The sequence below is a fragment of the Eretmochelys imbricata genome, chromosome 14 (assembly GCF_965152235.1).
Source record: "Eretmochelys imbricata isolate rEreImb1 chromosome 14, rEreImb1.hap1, whole genome shotgun sequence".
NCBI lineage: Eukaryota > Metazoa > Chordata > Testudines > Cheloniidae > Eretmochelys > Eretmochelys imbricata.
In genome coordinates this window covers 4,282,627-4,301,724 of record NC_135585.1, presented here as the reverse complement: position 1 = coordinate 4,301,724, position 19,098 = coordinate 4,282,627, and the positions used below count along the sequence as shown (strand labels likewise).

Below are 19,098 nucleotides of genomic sequence, written 5' to 3'. Positions count from 1 at the left end.
TTAGCCTCTTACAGTTTGTATGGCAAATTCCACCTTTTCTGTATGTCTATCTATCTATCTATCTTCTTACTATATGCTCCATTCAATGGATCTGATGAAGTGGGCTGTAGCTCACGAAAGCTTATGCTCTAGTGAATTTGTTAGTCTCTAAGGTGCCACAAGTCCTCCTGTTTTTTATTAAACCAACTGGCACCTCTTAGTGCCCAAAACTCACATGGAGCAAAAGGGAAAGAGATGGTCTCCAAGATTCTGCCTTCTTGACTATTTCACCTCCTGGTTGGATACGTGCACAACTTTCATGGGCCCTGGGAACAAAAAGCTGGGCCGGGTGCAGAGACTGAACATTCCTCTTCCTCACAGCGCAACAGCAGGATGACACCAATTAAGCTGCTTCCCCGTCCCCTTGCATTTTACCAATGCCGCTGCCGAGCAGAGAGAGCTCCACACAGGGATGAGGTAAGGCTGCCAGAAGACAGGCTGCAGGACACAGCAATTTGGCTTCGGGCTCGTGAAAGTTGGGCTTCATATTGTAGCTTTCTTTCCCTGTCAAATTTAGCTCTGGGGAAGGGGGCACGAGTGGCAGCTCGGGCGACTAATGGCACCTAAATCATCTCTACTGATACGTGGAGACCTTGATCTGAGGTGCTATTTCAGCCTCCATTGTGTGGGTGTGTTCTTTGACGGACAGATGTGGATATAACTGTCCAATAGGAACTGTCCTGAGTCCCACCGACTTCTCTCAGTAGGCACTGGGAAGACCAGAAGAAACCTGGAAAACACAGATACAATATTCCCCCCTTACTGTCACTGTGCGACACTCCTGAGCAGCCCTGTAACAACCAAAATGATGTACACTGCCCAGAGTTCCTGAGCAGCCCCATAACAATTCAACACATAACCCAGCACACTCATGAACAGCTTTATAAGCAGCAGCCTGTGCATCCTTCCTAACCTACCAGCAACGCTGCTGTCACAATCCAAACACCATGCTTGGGATGGAAGGCAAACAGAATGTCTCCCAAAGAGACAGAGACAATTTACTCCAATAATGAGAAAAGATGAGCCGAGGATCGGGTCCTCTTTGCTAGTGTTATTTTTATATTGCGGTAGCACCTAGGCGGCCCAGTCCTGCACTAGGACCCCACTGTCCTAGGTGCTGTACAAACACAGAACAAACAGTCCCTGCTTCAAGATGCTTACACAAGTTTGCCTGGTTACTGATACAGAAAGAATGAACATAGGCGCGTGCATATCTTTAATTTTCTCCTTCTAGGCACGTTAAATAGGAAGATACAACTATGGTTTACTTGTTACTTTAACATTGCAGCCAACAGAGGGAAAGATTTAGGAAATGTTGAAAGATCGCGTGCCCCATAGAGACCAAAAGAACAATAATATCTGTCACTGTGCCCATTTGAATTCGTCTCAGCTATCGAAAGTTTTTGTTCTCTGGTGAAAGGTCTTTAAGAGATCAGGAGTTAAAGGCTTGAAGCAAGAATCATTGGGGTGTATTAAGAAGAGTGTCACATGTAAAGACATGGTAGGTCATTGTCTTGCTCTACTCGGCATTGGTGAGGCCTCAACTAGAGTGTTGTATCCAGTTGGGGTGCTGTACTTCGGGAAACGTGGACAAATTTGAGACAGTCCAGAGGAGAGCAACAAAAATGACAAATGCTTTAGAAAAAGATTTAAAAAACAAGCTTGTTCAGTCTTGAGAAAAGAAGACTGTGGGGGGACCTGATAACAGTCTTCAAATACGTGAAGGGCTGTTACAAAGAGGACAGGGATCAATTGTTCTCCGTGGCCACTGAAGGTAGGACAAGAAGTAATGGGTTTAACTCTGTGGCAAGGGAAATTTAGGTTAGATATTAGGAAAAATGCTAATTGATAGTTAAGTTCTGGAGTAGGCTCCCAAGGGAGGTTGTGGCATCCCTATTATTGTAGGTTTTTAAGAAAAGGTTGGACAAACACCTGTCAGGGATGGTCTAGGTTTACTTGGTCCTGTTGCAGTGCAGGGGGCTGGGCTGGATGATTTCTCGAGGTCCCTCCAGCCCTGCATTTCTAATGAGTCCATGATTTATTTGTACATAAAGGAAACATTCTCTCCCACTGAGATTACACCTGTTTCTTTACCTTAACAATATTTCATCACCTCCCTTTAAGGAGAGGATCCCAAGCAATGAAAGCTCAAATGAAATGACCTCCTCACCTAATAAACAAATCAAATCAATCAATAATGAAAACCAAACCTCACCTCAAAACAAGAAGCTGTCATTAAATGGCAATCCTGGTGCTGCTGCTTTGATCGACAAGGTGCACTCGCCAATGGGTGGGAGGAGACGCAGTGATGCATTCTGAACATGGGGTGGCAGCAGACACACACAAACCACAGGCAAATTTGCTCTGCAAATCTGAGGCGAAAACGGACTTTCTTCATATTAGCAGACTGAAGAGCACAGGAGGCCGATGAGGCAATTTCAACACGCTTAAAATTAAGCTGGCTCTTCAGACCTTTTACGTCCTCAAAAGAGCCCAGTGGAAATACCAGAGGTGAAGAGAACACGTTGCAAAGCATCGGGAGTTTAAAAAGAGGACCAAACTTTGGAATAGTTTTCCTTTTTGCCAAGACTTCTGGGCACTTCAGTCTCTCCAAAACATACAAAGTCTATTGTTGGCTCAGTCTACTCGTCAGCATTTAGTCTTGTGTGTTGGAGCCTTTTACTAACTGGCCAGAATCACTCACATTTCCCTCACAGCTTGGAGGCCAAAGTGCTTTTAAATCTTCAGCCCTAGTCCTGCATTTGGAACCATTTGTGTTGGTCCAGGGGGCTTACAGAAATACGAATCATCGTACCATGGAAGTGATCCAACTGCCTCTGGGGTGCTGAGGGGAAGCTGAGTGGGCAACTAGCACACAGCACAGGCTAGAGGAAAGAGAAACTTTCTGGACAACGATGTGAGGGGCAATACCCCTATACTTAGGGAAAATGCCACAGGAACTCAAATGGCTACTTGGAACAAAGGGGACCTCAGTGTGCAAAGTCTCAGCCAAAGAGCCACACATGCTAGACACTGCATGGAACTCACCGCACTGACTGAAAAGGATGAGGAGCTGAAGTGACCCACCTGGGATTTGAACCCAGGTTCTAGGGAGTTGTCACTGTGTGGCACCCACCTCTCACTAACATCCTTTCTGGTTGGGTGTGCCTGCTGTCTTTAAACAGCCCCGGCCCTGGTATTGGGCTGTACTCTCAGGGCTTCCTTGCTGGAGGCAATGGTGTTGCCCTCTTGAACTGTTCTGGTCCCAGCTCTCCAGTTCATTTCCCCTTTATCGCTGTATGACTGTAGGCCACCTCCCCAGTGGCCTATGGCAGGGAGGGATACCAGGGCCCACCCACTACTCCAGATCCCAGCCCAGGGACCCTTAGAATAGCAGCCACACACCACCATGTCCCTTTAGCATAACTGCCTTCAGCTCCCTGCGCCACTTCCCCGCAGTCCCAGCACTTCACCCGTATCTCAGGGCTCTTGTATGTTCACGCCCAACAGCCACCCAGGAGCTCTTCCCCAGTCCCTGGCAGCACTGAGCTGTCCGTGGTGCTGCAGTTCCCTTTGACCAGCCAGGAGCACATCTACACTCCTCTGGCTCCAGCAAGAAACTGATCGTCTCTGGCTCTGCAGCTCCTTTTATATGGCCCTCCTGGGCCCCAACTGGCTGCTTTCCGCAGCCTCTCTGATTGGCTCCAGAGGAAGCAGCCACTCTAGGTTGTTTGTATGACTCCTCTACTGATCCTTTCCTGGGACAGGTGTGGCAGACACTGAGGCCTCCAGCAAGGGGCCTCTGAGCCTAGTCCACTCCCTCGCAGGAGTTCCAGGCATTGTATTTTCATGCCTACCCAATTAAGCCACACCCTCTGATGTAAATTACATTCTCACTTGGAGATGGCACACAAAACAGGATCAGGACCATGAGCTTAACCGGGCCCTGGGCTCTCACCTTTCCTATAAGATTATCTGTACAAAAGGGGAAATCTGACCATTTGTCTTACAGCTGATGTTTTACCTGGGACCTTTTTTTTCAAATCTGTGAACAGAATTGACTGAGTTAAGCCATCCTTTGAACTATCAACAAGTCAGAGATCTGTCCAACACCACGTGATTAAGTACAATTAATACACAGGTATCAACTTGATTCTTCAGGTTGATTTAGCAGGCCTGCTTCTTTCATTATAACAACACACCTCAAGTGCTGGGGTAAAGCTTCCAAAAGCATCTAAGTGGGTTAGGAGTTCTTTTTCAAAAGTGACTTAGGTGCATAAGTGCCATTGACTTTCAGTGAGACTTTGGCTCCTAAGTATTTAAGTCACTTCTGAAAATGGGAGTTTGGTGCTTTTGGAAATTTTACCCCTGGCCAGTATCAGACAGTTGCTTCCCAATGTCTAAAATCAGAACCCGAAGATGACATGGGATCTGGAAAACTACTACAAGACAGAGTGTTTATTTTCCTTAAGCATAACGTCAATGAGTTCCACAGGTGTTCAGAAAACCCCGTTAAGGGCTTTGTTTGCATTAGTATTATTTACAGGAGGTCTTCAAAGAGATGGATCAAAAAGTTGTTCCATTTCTCTTCAGCCAAGACAGTGTCCATTTGCTGGACTTTCCAGTCCCAGGTACTTCAGTATTACCTACTACACACAAGGCAGCAAGTGCCCTATGTTGTTTTACAGATGGCAACAAGACCAGTATGTTCAGTTAAATAAAAACGAATGAGTAGAAAACCAAAATGGAGCTGCTAATATTTTCCACTTTTAAAAAGCAGCTGTGCATGAAAGAGACAATTCTGCAGCAGGCAGTGAAAGTTTCATTATGGGAAGCTCCTATTCAGATGAACAGAAGGCGAGAGAGGGGAAGAAATCAGATGAGAAGAGCGAAACCCCAACGTGCATGTTCCCCATCTCTTCTTCCCTCGACAATGGCATTCTTAACATCTTTGTGGCATGTCACTTACTGACATGACCTGGAACAAGACACCGAGACGGCTTGGATAACTAATGGGTTGCCAAATCTCAGTTTACCCAGAGACCCTGATTGCATGCAGGACTCTCTCTGAACTTGTACCAGTGTGCAACGTCGGACAGCACTCAGAGGAAATAAAGCCCATTTGGTCTGCCCCTCCACAATACTTCCACTTCAAGAGTCTCTTTCCTCTAGATCACCAAGCAAGTCTCACAGCCCCACTGCGATACAGATTGATACTGTCAACCTCATTTTACACTGTGAGCCTCTGGCAGAATAGGAAATAGACCCCAGGAATCCTGGCTGACCTACCTAGACTTTAAACACAGCCAACTTTGCAAAAAGCTATTTGCACTTCTTGTAGCTGGACTGAGCCCAGGTAGTAAGTGATTAAACGTTAGTCGGTACTGCCGAGACCAAACACGCACCAGGAGCAAGTGTGAACATCTGTTCTACTTCTCCATGGCTTTCCACAAGGGGGCACCTCAATCATTTTGACATCAGGAAGCCATCATGTCGGGAACAGCAGTGCATTCATTTGCTTAATGCCTCGTGTGGGCTTGCTTCTCCCGCAGGAGCAAGACAAAGGATACGTGACAACGCCAGGGTTTTCACTCCATTCATCAGCAGGAGGAAATCAATGTAGAGGAAGGGAATATGCCAGCCAAAGACAACAAGATAAGCCATGTGTGATCCCACAAATGGGTACAAATTATTCAACCTGAAGGGAAGCAGGTGCATAAGCTCTCTTCTATTGCAACAGGCAGTAGTTCCCTTTCAAGCACAATACTTGCTCTCTAGTCTTTGGTCCCCTTCTTGCTATGGGATCACACGCTGCCCTGGGATCCAAAAATGCAGCACACACACAGAGCAAGTGTGTGTTTGTTTTTCCAAGAGAAAATGCATCTGAGAATAGCTGCTGGATCAAGACCCTTAGGGCTTGTCTAGGTGAACTGTTTGCGTGCAGCAAGCTGGGGTGTGAATCTGAGTGTCCATGGGAACCCTGCTACTGTACACTGCAAGTCCCTAGTGCACTTTGATTTACTCCACTCTGAAACAGGAACTTTTACTGGGCTGCAGCAGGTCCACACTTACAGCTAGCGCATGGCACACTAGTGCTCTTTAGATTCGCCTGCTAGTTTGCCACGCACCTCCTGTTCATTTCGACAAGCTCTTAGGGAAAGAAGAGGAAAGATGGCCTTGTGGTTAAGGCACAGTCCTGGAAAACAGTAGATCAGGGCTCAAGTCCCAGCTCTGCCACATACTTCCTGTGTGACCTTGGCCTAGTCACTTAGGGCTGGATTTTCAAACATGTTGCGTGCCCACTGACCGCACCTGGAGTGGAGGATGTTGAGATCCAACCCTTAATCAACCTGTGCCTCAGTCCCACAGTCTCTAAAAGGCAGATACCACCCTGTTGGGAGGATAAATACCTTAGTGCAGAGCTCAAACGCTGCCGTGATGGAAGCCATATAGCTGCACGCACAGATACCACCTCCCAGCCACAAACCAGGCAAGTATAATTCAAGCCGACCTGGGAGATCACCAAGCTGGGAGAGAAGGTTCTCCACAGATTATTCAGCCCTCAGCCTCTCCCCTGAGATGGTCAACAGTTAATACCACACGTGGTGCGGGCTTTTGCCATGTGGATGCTTACTGTCAAGAAATAAGGGAGAGCCGCCATCTCCTCTCACTTACATCGCCAACACACTTCACTTGCTACAAACCTGGAGCCAAAGTCCAGCTGGCATCCTAGAGAGGATGGCAGCCATACCTCACTGCCAGAGCCAACTCTTTGAACGACCCTGGATTTCCACTTTCGCTGGTAAAAGATTAACTCATCATGGACCTTTGTGGAAAGGGTAGATCTTTATTACAGTGGTTGCTAATTAAATCGAGCAGTCTAAGAACTGAGCCTTGACAATGAGTGGCAGAATAGAATGGAGACTTAGAAACAGGTGATCCTGACCTTTTGTGATGGAGAAGCATGGACCATGAGCCCCAAAAATATCCTCTCGGCTTGTGCTTGTTTTTTCCCATCGCTGCCCTCAACTGCTCATTTTTCCCCCCCTCCACTATGAAAGGCCACATGGAGCTTGGGCAGGAATCTGAGAATTATTCTCCCCACCTGGAGCTCTTGTGTGTAATGCTCGTAATATATCTCTTGGCAGCACATTCCTTACGTCACATGACTCAAGTTCACCCGCTCCCACAACCCATTCCTGAGCTGAAGAATGGTTAATTTTTGATGAAGTATTGCAGTCCTCTGGGAACAGTTCAGTGAGGTTCTTCATGGCTGCATTAGAAAAAGAAAATGATCCTGCGACAGAGATTTAGCCAGATTGATCCAAGGGATTTTTTTTAGGGGGGGGGGGAGTATTTTAATTCTTCCCTTTCCCTAATTTAAATGAACAAACAACATTTCTGCAGATACACCAGTTTATATGAAGAGCTTGACAGATCTCACAAGCTAAGCAGGCTTGGATTAATTTTTGGATGAGAGTTTGCCAAGCAAAGTCTAAAAGCTGCAGCATTAATGGTATGAGTCAGTACTGACTGAAAGCCAGAGCCCGGTGTTAGAGGGTATGACATTGCAAGGTACATAGAGCTTCTGTTCTTTGGGGTTTATTAATTTCCTTTTTCAGGGTTTCTTTTCAGCAGTGTTTGAGTTTTATGTAGATGTCCAAAAAAACAGGGTTTTTCAGGGCTCTCTCTTTGTATACTGTAATGAGTAACTGCTTCATAATGTTTCCTCATACACCTTAACCTATTACTGTTTAAAACAGTACAATGTTAAAGCACACTAGGGAACCTTCAGTGTGCACCAGTAGCATCCACACCAGCGGTTCTCAACCAGGGTTACACGTACCCCTGGGGGTACACAGAGGTCTTCCACGGGGTACATCAGCTCGTCTTGATATTGGCCTGGTTTTACAACAGGTGACATAAAAAGCACCAGCAAAGTCAGTACAAACTAAAATTTCATTCAATGACTCGTTTATGCTGCTCTGTATACTAGACACTGAAATGTAAGTACAATAGTTATGTTCCAGTGGATTTATTTTATAATTAGATGGTAGAAAGGAGAAAGTCAGCAATTTCTCAGTAAGTGTGGCTGTGACACTTTTGTATTTTTATGTCCGGTTTTGTAAGCAAGAAGTTTTTAAGTGAGGTGAAACTTGGGGGTCCACAAGACAAATCAGACTCCTGAAAGTGGGACAGTTGTCTGGAAAGGTTGAGAACCACTGTTCTACACAGAACAATTAATGTGCAACACATTAGTGTGCTTTAGAAATAACATCCCCATAGTCCACTTTACTGCTCTGGGTAGACATACCCTTAGATACATGTAACCATTTCTGGGGTTTTTCCAGTTTTTATCCAAACAACACCTATTCCCCCCGCCTTTTTTTTTTTTTTTGGATCAGGGGTATTTTATCAGGTTTTATAAGTTTAAAACCTAAAATCAGAAGCCTTATGGATACACCACGTGACCCAGGTCCTCATACTCTGTGATCCAAGATCCCGAGGAGGCATTTATGCCAGTGCAGAGAAAGCGAAACTCATTCTCCTAGCCAAGTTCCAAATCAGTCACTCCAACGTCATTCTCTGCTGGACAAAGTATGTGTCACTTCCTAATACATGGACTTGTGCAGTCCTGAGCTACTGGACGATTGGTGCCTTTCACTTCACAGGGGGTAGCATTTCAGTACTACGTCACAGAGAGCTTCCCTGTGCACGTGGTTTATAGAGTTTTAACACCGCACGGCCACTCCTCAAAAGGCAAGATTATTATTCAGCACCAAGGCAGTTAAACATTACGTTCTAGTAGAAGTTACCAAACCAAATACCCACAGATTTATAAAAAAAAACTCCAACCCCACCATACTGGTCTGTTATCCCCCAGTATGCTGATTGCTCTGAAGTACAAGTAGGTCCATTTGAGCTAAAAGGGACCCCTCCCATCTATCTTCATCCCGCCAGAAGGATGTCTCATCTTTACCCATCTCCAGTCATGACAAGTCCACTTCCACACCTGGCCAGCTGTTCCACTGCCTCAACCGTTATTAGTCTTTATATAGATGGAAGAAGTTCAAGAAGATTGTTTCTTGCCTAGCTGCATTTGTTAGCTAACCCACCATTTGCTTTGCCTCTCTACAGTCCTCAGTGGCTGGTGAGAGGGCAGCATTGTTCCTGTCCCCAAAATTCAGCAATGGCTTAAAACGGAATTCTTGGACCCTTCAACACATACTCGAGGATGAATGACTAGATCAAGCCAGGTCTTGTTCTATTGGCAGATGACATTGTTAAACAGATGGATGGTGATTAAGTTATTTCCCCTTCTCTTTTGCAGCCTGTTAAATTTGCATTGATATTCTTCATGGACCAGATTCCAGCTTTCATCTAACATGATTAATGCTGCTTTAAATACAGAGAAAGAACCAGCTGCTTCTGTCTTCTTCGCTTTTACTGAGCAGTCTCTGAGGAAAAAAGCCCCTTTGTTAGCGCATCTCAGGAGTCTCTATAGACTTTATGAGGAGCCTTTTATTTCAAAAGGTTGGAGAGAGGAGGTTTCTGTAAACCAGCATATTGCATTTTCTCTCTCGTAAGGATCCAAATTTCCTATACGCCTAGTTGCACCTTCAGACCACTATTGCTCTATTATCGGTAACTCTCAAACCTTTGAGAAACGTTCGGAGACGATTCAGACCATGGCTCCAGGGCGGCTCTGTATGTAACACACATGTGCCGTCCGGGAGCTTCTCTTGCATTTAAGGTTTTGATTCCGCCTGCAGTGGACTTTGCCTCTTTCAAGAGCCCAAGGACATGCAGTCCTATGGACTTGGGCTGTTCTGAAAGCCACGTCCAGCTCTAGGCCTGGGACTCCCCCTAAAAGTATGGAAATAATAAGGCAGTGCTGTGAAGCAACATCTCCTTGCTCTATGATAGAGAAAAGCCTTGAGGCTTACTTCACAGGCTGAATATGCTGCATACCCCAAGCCACTTCAAGTAACAGGTGGGTCTATTGAATGAATGGCAGGGGGCACTGCTTAGTGGTCGTTAGTCTCTGCTATAAAATTCAAATACAAAGCCAGAAGGGTTTGATGATGCCTTGCGGGTGGTCTGGATTTGACTCATTTCTCTGCCTTTTGCTTCCCAGGCATATAGGGGCTAGGCGTACTTATGGGGTAGTGCTGTGTACTATCGTGGAGGGCATATGGGGCTGACGGACTGGGAGTGCTGTGGGCACACTGGATATGTCTTCCCTGCAGAGTTAACTCGAGTTATCGACACTCAAGGTAGCCTAGCGCAGGCGGGGGCAGACACGCTGTCAACAACACTCGAGCTGCTTTGTCCACATTAATGCTACATGGGCGTCGCTAAGACTTCTGGGGGCCTCTCCCATGGTTCTTAGCACGGCAGTGAAAGCTGAGCTGCTCCAGGATTTTTGCCCAGTGAAGTGTGGGAGCTCTTGCCTGTCCTTTCTGGGCACCTGGGGGGGGATTGTAGGAAGGCACAGCAGCACCACGCAGCTGGAACTAGCCTGAGCCCACATGGCAGCAGGGTTGTGTTAGCAGCTGATGAGTTGCCCTCGTTCGAGCTGTAGCTTATACTCCCTGACGGACCGGCCCATCTGAGCTAAAAGCACCGCCATGCTCAAGCGAAGGGTGTGAATGGGACTGCAGCTACAACTCAAGTTAAGTGGACAGTGAAGTCATATCTGAAGACAAGCTGAGTGCGTCCAGACCCTAGGATAGGTGCAACAGAGTGACTCGCCCCACAGCAAAAAGCAATCCCTCTGGCTAGCAGCATGGCCGCTGAAAGGAGGGACTTTGCAGAGTCAGAGGGTGTAACAGGAGGAGAGGAAAATGATTTGGGACAGGAGAGAATAGGTCACATCCCCACAGATTTACAGCTATCAACAGTCCATTAGCAACAGTCCCAGTTTAGAAGACCACAAGGACGCAGTGCAAAGAAAATGAAGTGAAACGAACCCCAGGTCACTGGTAATCTCCACTGGGTTCATACTTCTCGGTAACAGGGTGGAAATATTCACACTATCACACCTGAGAGAACAAGGGTTTTTTGTCTGCTGTGAAAACTCTTGCTCTTCTGACTAATGAAGCCAGGGGGCCAGAGGGGCAATTCACTATTCACGTTCAGAACAAGCTTTCAAAAAGACAGATACACCTGCCCTGGACTGCGGCCCAGGGGAGCCTGAGAAAAATGGCCGACATGCTGGGTGCAGGTCAGGGCTGGGGCTGGCAGAGGCTCCCTGGGCTAGTGTGGGGGAGGCCAGAGGGGGCTGGATCAGGGATGATCGAGGAGGCCAGGTGTGCATTAGGGTTGAAGCTGATAGGGGCTCCCCAGGTGAGGGTCAGGTTTGGGGAAGGAGCCCTTTTGGTGCTCCAAGGCAGGGTTAGTTTTGAGGGCAGGTTTTGCACCTGAGGAAGAAGACTTCATGTTAATGGGGTGTGGGCCAGGGATGGGGGCAGGGGTGCTGGAAAGGGGAGGGCAGGGACCCACCACTTTTAAAAGTGGGAGGGCTATGCCCTTCCACTTTTTACCGGCCATAAGGGCAAGCAACGGGGGGAAGTGGGCAGGGTCTTGGGGGGGAAGAGGCAGGGCAGGGCCACAGGGGAAGGGGTGGTATGAGGGCAGGGGGATGGCGTGGCACGAGGGCTTGGGGGCGGGGAAGGTGCAGTGCAAGGGGGCGGGGCCACAGTTTGATGCCAGGGGGGCTTTTTTAGAGAGCTTCTGTGGCTCCTGGATGTGGGTTAGAGATTTCTCGCTAGCTCTGGAACGTGGAAGGACTGGTGGGGAATCTTGGGCAGACTACACTGGCACTTGAGGCTGGGACTAGAACTGGTTGTAATATCTCCCTAAATCATTAACATTTTGTTTTCTTAGTCCTCGAACAGGATTTTTTTTATTTTCAAAATATTCGGCAACATTTTTATTAACATTTCTGAAATGGAAATATTGCTTAGGAAAAAAATCCCATCACATGACTAAGCTGACCAGTCAAAATTTGCAATATACCTCTCTCCCCCCGCCACCCCCTCCAAGAAAGCAAGGAGGATGAGGAGGAGGGGGGGTGGGAATCTGAGGATGGCAACTCAACACAACAAAAGAATAAGGTATAATGACCAACGACTGAGCAGAGGAAAAAGACAAAGGTACAATGACTGAACACACAAAAGAAAGGTACAGCAACTCCCAACCAATGAAAGCAGAAACATGCAATGGCCAACAAGAGCACACACAAGAAAAGGAAGGCATAGGGATGGCTGACTGAACAAAGGGAAAAAAAAAAAAAAAAACTTCAGCAACCAAACATCGAGAAGTAAATGATGGAACACACACAAACAAATGAGAGCAAGCTAGTCTAACAATTCAATAAAAAATTGTCAATAAAAAATTCACAAAGGAAGACAAGACAGACACAAGAGCCAAAGATGGAACATGAAGGTGTCCAAAAACAATGAGAATGGAAAAGGAATGAAAACATTAAAAAAATCCACAAAGCCAATCTTTTCTTTCAGTTTCTGTCCAAAAGTCAGAACATTTCAAAGATGTTTTGCAAACAGTGGCTCCCTCTCCCCGCCCCGAAACAAAAATAAAAAAAACCCAAGGAAAAAAACAAAAACAAACAAACAAAAAAATCTGGACCAAAAAATTTCCATTTCAAAAGTCAACCAGCTACTGGTGTGACAGCTAATGGGGAACCCTTCTTTATCGGAGTGGGAAAGGCCACTGTTTGGGGGGAAGGTGATCCTGGGTTCTATTCCTGCGGATAACTATGAAGCTTTCGCAGCCACAGCATTGTTAAACCTGCTTCTGTGCCTGACCATAAAACCCAGACGTTTACAAACAAGCTTTTAAAATAGCACCTCAACTGCGATGGGCAATGCACGTCCCACCCAGCATCCTTCAGGCAACGAGAGGCACAAGCTCAATGGAAGCGTCAGGGTGAACTCGTCAGGACCACCTGAGGTTTAACTCGAAAAGCCAGGTTCAGGGTCCACGTTGGCTACTTGGCAGCTCTGCCGGCTGCTGCTGCAGGGGAGGTTAGAAGACCACCCCTAGTATCACGCCCCACAGGTCCACATGATGCTGGCACTCAGGGTTCGTGCTTATTTGTAAGGAAAGAGGTGGCGAGGCTCAAGCAATTTTTTTACATTCATAACTAAGGCCAAGAGTCTTTCACAAGGTCACGCTCCCCCCCCGCCCCCCGGCAGCAGCGTCCGCTGCAGCGCCCCGCCAGAGCACCGGCAGCATCCTGGAGGCCCCCCCCAGGGCACCTAAGATTTAGTCAGGGGTATTTATAGTACAAGTCATGGACATGTCATGACTTTTTGTTTATTGCCCGTGACCCATCCATGACTTTTATTAAAAATACCCGTGACTAAATCGTAGCCTTATTCATAACTGATGCAGCAAGCCCAGAGGTGCCAGGGCTATGAACTGCCAAGCCCAGAGGTGCCGGGGCTCAGCCCTGGCACAAATTAAGCACTGCTCAGGAGGGAACTGAAGCAGCCTCGCTGTGACATGCATGGACGTCATTTACAAATCAGCCAGCGAGAGGCACAAGTCACTCTACTCCAGAGCTGGGCCAGACCCACTCAGCTCCTTCTGCTTCTAGTATTCTTGTCTGTTTACCCGCCCCCTCCCTTTCTTTATTCAATGTATACAATCAGCTGAGCAGTCCCAGCTCCGGCCAGCTGCAGCAGGCTTGATTTATGTTTGCAATGAGTATTCTGAGTATGACTGCTTCCACTTCCCTCATTCAGTAAGGTCAGGCAACACACAGTTTGGAAATACAAGTAAAGACTCCCTAAGCCCTTTGGCAGATGAGCATCCCAGTCCCTGGTGAACAATGGGTCCAAAGCACAAAACCGTCACTCATTGTTCCACAATCCAACCAAATTAGCAGCCGCGGCTCAGATCTGAACAGGAATAATGGGATTTTGCATAAAAGGACTCAGATATATTGGCACTGCTCTGGGGAAGTCCAAAACCCAGCAAGCGTTACTGCAAGTGAAGATGGAGATCTACTGGCAGAGCCGGGTGGAAGCCCGGGAGCGGACTAAAAAGGAGACTGTAGGTAAGGATTGAGGAGCATCATTACTGCTCCCAATTGAAGAGAAGTTTGCTGTAGCAGGTTATATAATTTTCTTTATCTACTAAAGCAGGATGCCTGATAGATGAATGTTCATGAAAGCAGGAGTGATAACTCTGAACTCCTTCAGGAAGTAGGAAAGATGGAAGACTCCTCATCCAAATTCATTATTTAGGTTAGAAAGATTACCATGTGCTTTTAATTCTCCTGGGGGGGAAAGAACCTGAACTAGAAACATACTTCTCTCCAACTCAATTACACGGTGGCTCTGTGAGAAACGGGCTGCAAAGATGGAAAGGAACAGCCGTCACAACTAAAGGCTCAGCTAAAACTGTAGGGCTGTTTTTCTTTTTAAAGCTCTTGGGCTTACTTTGGCAACCTGAAATCCGGCAGAGTTACTGCCACTTCTGCAACCTGCTACGCTCACTCACACTCATAATCTCTGTCAAGTCGCTAGTCTCACCGGAGTTCAAACTTGGATGCAGCACATAGCAAATCTTTAGGCCTGCTGGTCAGAATAGAGCAAGGAAGGAAGCAGGAGCGGCAGGTGAACAAAGCAAATGTGCTTTTTATACGTGCCCCAGTGGCCATTCTCACACATCACAAGCGTTTGCTTTTAGGAAGAATTTAGGATCAGTCTTAAGGGGAGCTGGGGAACAAACTGACAGCTATTGGGGCTCTCACTGTTTATTGACAGGAGGGAAGCAGAAATCACATAGCGGAGCAATGACCTCTTTGCCCTTTGTAACAGCATAGGTGCAGCCAACATATCTGTTACAGAGACATCGCTCCTTTAAGACCAGGGGTTGCTGGGAGTTGTAGTGCTAGATGGGGGACACGATGGAGAGGGGTCAATGGACTAAGTATCATCAGACTACCTGCTGAACCATATATAAAGGAATCCTCCTGGCTCAACTTGAGAAAGTGACAATCCAGGTAACCCTGTGTGCAGGGGAACCTGATGGGAGAGGTCACTATGTCTACACCGCCGTGGAACTTGAGGTAGCAGACCCTGGGTTTGTTAACCTAGGCGTGAGCGTCTACACTCATTTGTAACCCCATGTTAGGAACTGTTGAACCCTGGGTCCCAACCTGGGGCTCCAGCATCTACACTGCGTTATGCAGCCACCCCTATCCCAGACTCTCTCCCAAAACACGGTTGGTCTTGCTCTTTGTTCCTGGTGCAGTGTGGGGGAAACTTGACTGGCCAGAGGACAAAGCAAGTTGGCCAATGGGATACTTTTGGTGAACTCCCAGAACACAAGTCCAGTGGGGCTGCATTGATGCTCCAAAGCAATAGGGCTTGAATCCTGGGTCCTGGCTTGACTCGGGCTCCGAGGCGCCACCCCTCTGGAGTCCTGGGTCCAAGGGTATGTCTACACTGCAAGAAAAGACCTGCAGAAGCGAGTCTCAAAGCCAGCTCGATTGACTCAGGCTCGTGCTACGGCACTAAAAATAGCTGCAAAGTCATTCCTGCTCAGACTGCAGCTTGGGCTCTGAAAACCGGGGAGGGGGTTGGGTCTCCGAGCCCTAGGGGAACGTCTACATGACAACTTGTAGCACCACAGCGTGAGCTCCAGGAGGCTGAGGTGGGAGACTTGGGCTCTGGGACTTGTGGCCATGTTCTTTTTATTTTGTTTTTTGGCAATGTAGACATACCCTTAAAGGGAAAGATACGTCCTCTCCCATTCCTTGCTTGCTGAAAGCTGGACATGTCTCCACTGGCTGTTGCGAGTAGTTTGTGTTACTCTGACCCTGCTTTGGAATCTTCTTTAAGTTAATATAGCTGGGCCTGAGGAGAAGGACTAGGCCAGCATTTACACTCCAGTTTTATTCCCCAGCTCATGCCTCTGCCTACTGGTCTACACCTTATCTACACATTTTAGACTTTCTTCTTCCCTTTAAAAGTTTCCCACAGGTGCTGCTCCACCAATAAGAGCATGAATGCCGATTGCATGCTAGGGTTTTCTAACTTGCCACGCAGACCTGCCCTGAGCTGGCAGCAATGGTGGTCATCTGCAGGATGACTAGCGTGAGCAAGGCCTTAGCAGCGAGCAGCCTGGAGGGGAGAATGCTCACATTTAAACAGATTTGTTGTCACTCCTCAGGGGAGCCAATTTCCAGCTAGACTGAAGGAAGCAAGCCGAGAGGCTCCTCCTAGGCAAGCTGCTTAACATTTTGCACATTTCTGAAGCAGAGAAGACTACAGAGGGACTCCCCCATCCAGGTCCCCAGTGCAACACAAGCGAGCCGCTTGCTACGACCGCCCTTCAGTCCATTTGGTTAATTAATCTGAAGTTGCTAGCTCCTCCACCCCGGCCTGGCAGGGCCTCAGGAGAGGAGAGCAGGACGCAGGTCCCACTGACAGCTGATGCATTCATTTCTGACTAAACGCTGGGGAAAGGCACCCAGGGTGGGAAGAGCCGTCAGAATTTCAGCCATGTCAAATCAAACTCCTCCGCACTGGAGACACGCTGATGAGGGCTTGAAGGAAATTCGAGGCAGCTAAATGATATTATTAAACGAAGGGCAGAGGGAAAAGCTGGCGCCGCCTGGAAGATCGATGCTTCTCCCCCACCGAGATGCACACAGCTCTCCTGTTCATCTCTGACATTAATCATTAACACGCCCAAGGAAAGCAGCGGCTGCTGGGGGCGAGGAGTGCTGCGCTACGACATGGTTCAATGGCTGAACATCTCCACGGCAAACATCAGAGTCACTCAGGTGCTCGTTTAGTGGGCATTGGAGCATCACTTCGGCAACTCCTCATCTTCAGGTGTGCGCACTGGAGAGGCAGATGCTCTTTAAAACCCTTCCCTGATTCAGTTTTTCTGTGCTCAAACACCACTCCAAAAATATGCCGTGTGTTTAAAATGACCTGACTATGGCTACTGGAAAGTCTGGGCCTATGTCAGGGCTAGAATCACGATGACATAGCGGTGTCTCCAAGCCAACATGGGATTCTGCTTCCTACCACCTCAGGAAGGCATGGTGCAGCACATAAGAACGGCCAGATTGGGTCAGACCAAAGGTCCATCCAGCCCACTATCCTGTCTTCAGACAGTGGCCAGTGCCAGGTGCCCCAGGGGGAATGAACAGAACAGGGAATCATCAAGTGATCCATCCCCAGTTGTTCATTCCCAGCTTCTGGCAAACAGAGGCTAGGGACACCATCCCTGCCCATCCTGGCTAATAGCCACTGATGGACCTATCCTCCGTAATGGATGACATCTGCCCTGAAAGAATCTCTCTGAGGGCCCAATCCTGCAAGCTGCAGAGTAATCTGAGCCCATATGCCTGCACTGCTATTTTATAGCCCGGTCACCGAGCCTCAGGAGCCAGAGTCAACTGACACAGGCCAGTCGCTGGAATTAAATTATAGTGTAGACATACCCCCAAACAGGCAAATACTATTGGTTCACTGTCCTCTTTTATCAATTCCTCAGCTCTATTTGTCTGCCCAGTGGAGCAGGAGTGGAAAGCTCTTTCAGAAAGTGGGCATCGCTGACAAAAACTTTTCAATTGCAGCCAACAGAAAAGTCCAACAGCAGTATGAATTTCTTCTGCTTTCCAGACCAATTGAAACTAACCCATACTCCTATCTCCAATCACACCATAAACCTTCACACATCATTCCAAGATCGAGAATAATATTTCTGAGAGGCAAGAGCGTGCATAAAGCTTTAAACGTCGGCATCAGAAACAGCCATGTCGCTTACCTGGCACTTTCAAAGGTTGCAGATGCTGACTTCCCAACAGCCCCAAATCCAACTCCAACAGCTAGACCTTCTGAAAGAGAGAGAAAGTTTAAAAACTCAGATCAGTCAAGCAGCTAGATAGACCAAACCTCTGCTAAACTAGGTAATCACAACAGTCCCTTCTGGTCCATAATCTATGAATGTGCTGAAATCAAGACCAGGGATGTGGGCTGATCTTCCAATTTAGCTCCCATAATTCTTCGAATGGCTGTTAAACCCATGTCATTTATTTTCCTTTTTACATTTAAGATGAGGTGCTCAGATACTGTGGCGCTATGCACCACAGAAATGCTAAATCAATCAGTCAGGCTCTCAGCGGAGAATTAAGAGGCTTTACCACCAGCACATTCCCTCCTCCTTGAAAATACAGCCAGACAAATGCCGTACATGCTTACACTCAGGCCCCATCCAGTATTCTGCACCCGGAGTCCAAAATGTTACAGATTACAACAGCTACAAGAGCGCTGGACAGTTTCTGTAGAGCCGTGTCGTATTTTTCATCATCATCAGAACTCACACGCTCTCTCTCACATACACGGAACAAAGCCCCATTGCAAATCATGGGCAAAAACATTGCTGAGCACATTTCTTTATGAGTTACCAATGGCTCAGAGAGACTTGTTTCCTTAAGTAGTAGAACAGAAATCTGTGGTAAGCTAACTTCATTTACCTTACTCTATCCTAACATGTTGCGTCCACAATACAGCAACACAGAGATAGGAAGCATATTCACGGTGTGGTTGATTGGTAGCTTACTGAAACACACGAACTCTCAACTCTCTGCTAGGAGCTCTTCTAGCAGGAGCATTTTCTTTCCTACAGGAGTCACAAAGCTGTCTAATTACAGTGGCCACACAGTCTGATAGGAGAGAAGGGTGGTTAGACCTTCAGACAGGTGCAGGAGGCCTGCAATTTGACATCATTATGTACCTTTGGTTCCAGCTACAGAAGTGATGCTTACAGCACCTCCTGAATAATTAGCCTATTCTTCTCAGTTCACTTCCTGCCTTTTCTATTTTCTTCACAAAACTCTCCCCAACCGCCCCCCCCAGCCCCCAGCAATTCTTTTTCTTCTTTCGAAACAAAAATTATTCTCTCTTATTATTTTCAGAGCAATGTAACTTTGTTTCTTTGCAGTTCACTTTATTTATTTATTTTTTTAAACAGACAGTCTGCCATCGCTTCTCTCCAAGCGAGAGA

At 47.2% G+C, this 19,098-nt stretch overlaps 1 protein-coding gene across 3 annotated transcripts in view; it reads right to left on the bottom strand.

Annotated features, from left to right (window-relative positions):
* The window catches only part of SLC39A11 (solute carrier family 39 member 11), a 265,886-nt gene that overhangs the window by 50,790 nt on the left and 195,998 nt on the right, over positions 1–19,098 (bottom strand). For all 3 annotated transcript variants that reach the window (XM_077833155.1, XM_077833157.1, XM_077833156.1), the window contains exon 7: positions 17,860–17,929. In XM_077833155.1, coding sequence (XP_077689281.1) covers positions 17,860–17,929 — 70 coding nt within the window. The remainder of the gene's footprint in view (positions 1–17,859; positions 17,930–19,098) is intronic.